Below are 6,297 nucleotides of genomic sequence, written 5' to 3'. Positions count from 1 at the left end.
TCAAAACTTACTCCAACACTTTATGTCCTTCCATAAGCTTTAAATTGAAATGATTTTCATTAAATAAGATTTGAAGCGTTCAATGGCACTTGCAACCTAGCTAGAGATACCTTGCAGACATGATGCAGCAACAGAGTGTCCTAGAAGATCAATGAGAGTCTGTTGGAACAGATTTCCCTGCGTTTCAAAGATCTTATACAGTTTTCTCTCACAAAGGCAGGGTATGGCATAACACAGGATCCATCAACAAATTCCCAAGCATGCCATTTAGGTTTACTCGCATGGTAGTCTGACTCACTTTCACTTGGTTTCATATCTCAGAAACTATTGTTATTTGTAGCATACTTTGCACAACTTTCCAACTAAACATCAAATTATGTTAAAACTATGCGGAGTTTCTGTTTTCTCCTATTGGAAATATTGTATACAAACATGCACACCACTCTAGACTTCTGTTGGATCAGACTCAACATCAGGAATCAGAACATAAACGTGGCCTACAATAACAACTTACCTTTGTGAATAAGTTAACTACGTAGATAAGTATATAAACTGTCTTGAACTACAAGCCTCTAGAGTTTAAGCTTCTTTGTCATCGCAGCTGCACCCAACATCCTTTGTGCGGCAGCACCCTTGGCAATATTCCTAGCACGCCATTCCCTGAACTCTCTATTCCAGGCCTCATACTCAATATCTGGATCATCCATCTCCCATTTTGAATTGTTACACGGAGCTTTATCATACGCTTGATTGTTTCTGGTAGTATTAAAAACAGTTTGTTATTGCAAACAGAAACAGGACACGCATGCAAAACATATCAATCACAACCACAGAAAGCAAATGAACTGTGCACATGCGAAGATAGAGAAAAGAAAAAAGTAAGTTAAATAGATAAATATGGAGTGTCGTTTGGAGTCTTCTCATCTATTCCACATTTTAATTTTTTAAAAGACCACTCACCATTTATCTAGGGTTTACGGTTGCTTGCATATGCTTGGATTCTATTTAGAGAAAGATAGGGCGAAAATATGCTCAATGAGTTATAAACCAAGAAGCACATAGGGAGAGCATTTAGCTTCAGTGTGTTCCATGAGTGCAGCTCATTGTTCAAAGCCAAAAAGGAAGATGGATATCATGTGTCAAAGTTAGTCTTGTTTAACTCTGTCATATTTGAGGCTAGAGGCTATCATGTGTGAAAGTTAGTTTTTTTCAACTCTATCCTATTTGAGGTTAGAGGCGAAACAATCCTTTAATAGAACATAACCACGATGAAGATAAGTGAGTTCTTGCAGGATGAAAATCTGACTGAGAAAGGTGATACCTGACAGTAGTTGCTGTGGACACATTAGATCTCGCCTCCACAGATTTAGAACCCAGCTGTTCATTGATCTGTTTTTAACCAAAAAAAGAAAAAAGAAATATTAACAATATATAAGATAGGAAAAAGTATTGATAGCATGAGAAATCTCATTCTAGCAACATGTTTCTCAACAGACCTCTGCAAGCAGTTCCATGTGTTCTTGAGGCAAGACAGCTATTATAGCATCACGCCCCCATTTCTCAACAACCACTTGTAGAACAAGCTTGACCTGAAAGAATTCAGATTTGAGTCATCAATCTATTAAAACATAATATATGAAAAAGTGATAGGAGCATCCTTAATCTATTAAAACTTAATAGATGAAAAATAAGCACCTCCTCCTTGAAATGGAACTCTTGATCAGGCAACTTCTGCATGTCTGATAAGGTCTTCAGTGTACCCTTCATCAAATAAGAAGAGTATACCCCTGTACAACAACAGCTATCACACTTATTAAAACAAATGGAAAAAATAAACGCATGGAAAGTTTAAAGTAGTTAAGTAATTTTAAATATCTACAAGACAGAAAACACTAACCTAGTTTCTCAAACATTGTTGAGACAATTTCAAAAGCAAGGTACAGGATAGCAGTGTCGCAATAACCAAATAAGCTTTGAATAGTAGCACACAATCTTTCAATTATAGTTGGCTCAGAGTTTGTTCTGTTATACATATTTGCATTCAACAGAATACGGTCAACTCCCTGTTTGATCAAGCTTTCATCGATGCAAGCACGAATTAAACACTTAAATGCCTGCACTGCATGAGCGATGTCTTCTTCTTCAGGCTTTACCATTATAACTGACAAATGCAAAAGAGTCTGTCACTCAAAGAAAGGCAAATCTAATGTATCTGGAGTTATGGTGTATGCAACAAAAGTTAGTTAAGAGTAGAGTTCATGGGGGAAACAACTGTATACCTTTGAGTGCATCAAACACAATAGGGAGCTTAGTTTCGCAGATTTTCCTGTTCAAGGAATAGACTTTCGCCACTCCAGTACCCAGCAATGCAGATATATTTTCCACAATATAATTTGTCTCATGTTTGGAGACAGAATGACATATCGAGCATATTAGATCAAGCAACAATTCAGGAGAAACGTCTGGAGATGGGTTGAGACAAACTCTATGCACACCTTTTATTATGCGAAATGTAACATAGCCTTGTTGCAGTTCAAACAGAGTTTTATAGTAGAAGAGCACAGCAGTTCTGTCCTGGGTTGACATAACGGGAAGAAGTACTGCCCACAGCATCCAAAGCAAGCACGGCCTTAAAAACTTTGCGCTGAACTACTTGACTCTCCTTGCAGATATCTTGTTGGATTGCTTGCTTCGGCGGAGGATACTTATTCAACAAGTGAGCAATAATCTGTTTGCTTGCAGGGTCAAGCAGAGGCGTGCCTTGAAAACATTGTAGTACATGATGAAGACACGAACACGCTTCGTCTGTCACCTGTTTCCGAATCCGGCCAATTAACACACATTACAATTCCCCTTCCAGTAAATCAATTATCAAGTCTACACAGATGAACATCAACTAATCAATTCTTAAATAGCTAGCCAGCCAAACAAGGGACTGAAGTGTATCGATAATCAAACATTAATTAATAGCTAGACAAAATAAAGAGTACGTAATGTACCAGGCCGGTGCCAGTCATGGTAGCGAAGGTGAGTAAGAAGCTGTAGAGTTCGGAAACATCTGACCAGCTGTTGAAGCGTTTTGTGATAAGGACGATGATCAAGTGAGCAAGGCATTTAACTCCTAAGCAGCAGGTAGCTAGTGGCGTCCAACGGAAACGGAAACTTAGACCGGAGAGGTCGCCTCAAACAAGCAACGATCAACTGGAGATTGCTCATCAGAAATCTGGCGGGGGCTTTCGGAATGACGATGGAGAGAATTGTGAGGTGGGCGTCGATGACGTCAGTGGGACGTTTGGGGTTGGAGTCGAAGGTGGAGGCGACGAGGTCGAGAGAGGAGCAGGTGGAGCCCAGGTAGGCTTCTGGCGTCGGAGCGGCGTTGTGGTCTCGGAAGAGCTGGGCCATGACGACGATGAGTTTGCGGATTTCGAGGTCGACTTGGTTGTTGGGGTCGGTGAAGCGCATCAGTATTGAGGTGCCCATGTTGCCGTCGTCTACGGCGGTTAGGGTGTCCATTGCCTTCAGTTGCACAAAACCGTAGAATGTGACGGAGACGGAGATCTAGAGAAGAGAAGAAGGTGGTCCTTTGAACTAGTTCATACTGGCACTTGATTAGGAGTAGCTGAATCGAACTCTGGTTTTTATGTCATTTTCATAGTTGACCTTGTTTTTTTTAAGTTGACCCAATCTTCTTTCTTTCTCCAATCGTTCCAAAACCAAGATTTGAGTCCCCAGCTGACCCGATGGGTTGGACTCAGTTAGATCTTGGTTTTAGGAAAATGCATGGGACAGAGTTCACACAATAGTTGAAAGTGTAAAAGTAAATGGGAAAATTTTAGTAACAGTACATGAAGTTAGGCCCACTATGCATTTATGTACACGGAATTACAAATTATAAACTTTAGTACACTAACTTTTAAACCCGACCAACTTTTTATACATGACGTCAATAACTCAGTTAGCGCGTATGCCATTATCCATAAAATGAAGGGTAGAATAGACTTTTCACCTAGAAGAGATAAACCCTAAACCCAAACCCAGAAAACTCTTGCCCAGATCTTCTGCATTTTCAATCAAGACCTCAATCAATTTGTGGCGCTTTTGTTTTTTCTTTTTTGATCCAAAATCACAACATCATTCAATTCCCATATCTCCATTCTAATAACAATACCAAGTAGAGCTAATCTCAATTTCAAACACAACCATAGTCGAAATTCACCACTAACCGAAACAGGCAGTACACCCAATTTGCGAGGATTACCCAAAAGAACAAATTTTGATTTGAGGTTCTGAATGGCTCACTGTGCTAACACAAATCGTGAGCAAGCATAAACTTGCAGCCACCGTGCACTGTGAAAGTCGAGCAGAGCCCTTCCCAATTCTCTTCTTCAGTCCGAAGTGCAGCAAGGACCCAAGCATCAATTCTTGAATTCTGGGACGAGAATCAACATCGGGAACAAGTTCAGAAGTTCCGGAATGGCTGTCGTGAATAGTAATCTCCACAGTATCGTCGCTGGACGGCGGAGAACCATGCGGGTCGCCGTCGCGGGTCTTCGGGTTGACGATCTGGATTAGTCTAGATCAATCTATCTGAGGCGCTTTTGTTCTTAAATAGAGTGAGATGCGATTTCGAGAGGGTTAATGGAACTGGGTCGGTCTGGGATGGTGGAGATTTCGCCTTCCATTGCTTCCAAGCTGAGTTTGATTCAATTATGAAGGAAGTAATGGCGTCGGATTTGGATTATTTGCCCACTTCGCTGCCGGCAAGTCGGGGTAAAGGGAAGAGATTGGTTCTGGATTTTGAAAAACTTGTTCTTCAATGCAGGTGAGAGACAGCTTTGCCAAAAAAAAATGCAGGTGAGAGAGAGAGAGAGATGGGTGCCCAGAGTAAGGGAGAGAGACAAAGGTAGGTGCCCAGAGTACAAATGTAAAGAAACCAAATTACCCCTGAAATTATGTTAGGTGGCAAATTGATTAACGGCGTTAGTCACGGCATGTATAAATAGTTGGTCGGGATTAGAAGTTAGTGTACTAAAGTTCATAATTTGTAACTTCGTGTACAGAAATGTATAGTGGGCCTAACTTCATGTGCTGTTTCTAAAATTTTTCCAAAGTAAATTGGAATTGGTCTACTCATTTCATTTCATAGTCCCTTTATATATGGAGAGAATTACAACGGAAATATCAATGATGACATTAAATGATGATTGATCTGTAATCGATGTTAATTGATCGGTAATTGCTAATTCTTTGATTCCCTCTTCGTCAGTCACTTTGACGAAGACACATAATGTGTTTTTCCTTTAACATTCCCCCTTGTGTCAAGTCAAAGACGAAATGGTGCATGAGTTGTTGCCTCACTAAAAACCTTGCCAAGTAACAATAAAAACCCTGTGGGACAAACAAATACACCTTGGTCGAAGGAAAAGTGCACAACGCACTTTTTACATTTGAGGATGACATGTGTGTGTTAGACTCCCCCTGACGTCTACACCTCCCCCTGATCCTTACATTAATCAAGAGAGTTTGGAAAGTCTTCGCATTCCTATGTTTTTCACATGTTTCTCAAATGTGGCCTTAGGCAATGATTTGGTGAACAAATCTGCCACATTCTCCTCAGACCTTACTTGATTCACTTGAATCTTGAGGAGAGTCTGTTATTGCTGATTGTAAAAAAACTTTGGCGATATGTGTTTTGTATTATCACCCTTGATATTACTTAGCTTCATCTGTTCAATGCAAGCTGCATTATCTTCATAAATGCAAGTAGGCTCTTCAGTGGTAGAACTCAAACCACTAGTCCCTCGTATATGTGTAATGATAGATCTTAACCATATACACTCACGAACCACCTCATGTAGGGCAATGATCTCTGAGTGGTTCGAGGAGGTAGTCACAAGGGTTTGCTTGGTTGATCTCCAAGATATCGCCGTGTTCCCAATGGTAAATACATAACTAGTTTAGGAACGGCATTTATGTGGGTCAGAGAGGTACCCAGCATTAGCAAAAACCAAAACATAATTTAGGGTTTCGGTGTAGTGAGTGGCGCTTTCGCCATCAATGCTTCCTTTAGGGATTGCAGTTCCATCTGCGGTCCCTCTTGTCTCTATGTAGGGAAAGAACAGTTCCAAGTCAATGGTTCCTTTTAGGTATCGAAAAATGTTCTTGATACCATTCCAGTGACGCTGCGTTGGCGCTAAGCTAAATCTAACTACTAAGTTCACTGAGAATGCAATGTTTGGTCGAGTACATTGGGCTAAGTACAATAATGCGCCTATTGCACTTAGATAGGGAATTTCA

The 6,297-nt window shown here is 40.5% G+C and overlaps 1 protein-coding gene across 3 annotated transcripts; it reads right to left on the bottom strand.

The window, feature by feature from the left end:
* Positions 1–345: 345 nt before the first annotated feature.
* On the bottom strand, positions 346–3,597 carry LOC133727118 (uncharacterized). 3 transcript variants are annotated; one of them, XM_062154742.1, is made up of 7 exons: positions 3,000–3,597; positions 2,280–2,877; positions 1,898–2,161; positions 1,696–1,787; positions 1,497–1,589; positions 1,322–1,389; positions 346–756 (listed from the first exon to the last, which is right to left on the bottom strand). In XM_062154742.1, exons 2-7 carry the CDS (start codon positions 2,611–2,613, stop codon positions 573–575), a joined length of 1,035 nt encoding a protein of 344 aa, XP_062010726.1. In that variant the 5' UTR covers positions 2,614–2,877; positions 3,000–3,597; the 3' UTR covers positions 346–572. The 3 variants fall into 3 exon arrangements, with proteins under 3 accessions (XP_062010726.1, XP_062010725.1, XP_062010727.1); XM_062154741.1 differs by having other exon boundaries at positions 2,280–2,812; XM_062154743.1 differs by having other exon boundaries at positions 2,496–2,812.
* Positions 3,598–6,297: the final 2,700 nt, after the last annotated feature.

Source organism: Rosa rugosa, chromosome 1 (assembly GCF_958449725.1).
Source record: "Rosa rugosa chromosome 1, drRosRugo1.1, whole genome shotgun sequence".
Classification (NCBI taxonomy): domain Eukaryota; kingdom Viridiplantae; phylum Streptophyta; class Magnoliopsida; order Rosales; family Rosaceae; genus Rosa; species Rosa rugosa.
Note: the sequence above shows the minus strand (reverse complement) of the source record. Positions and strands in the feature narration are given on the sequence as shown.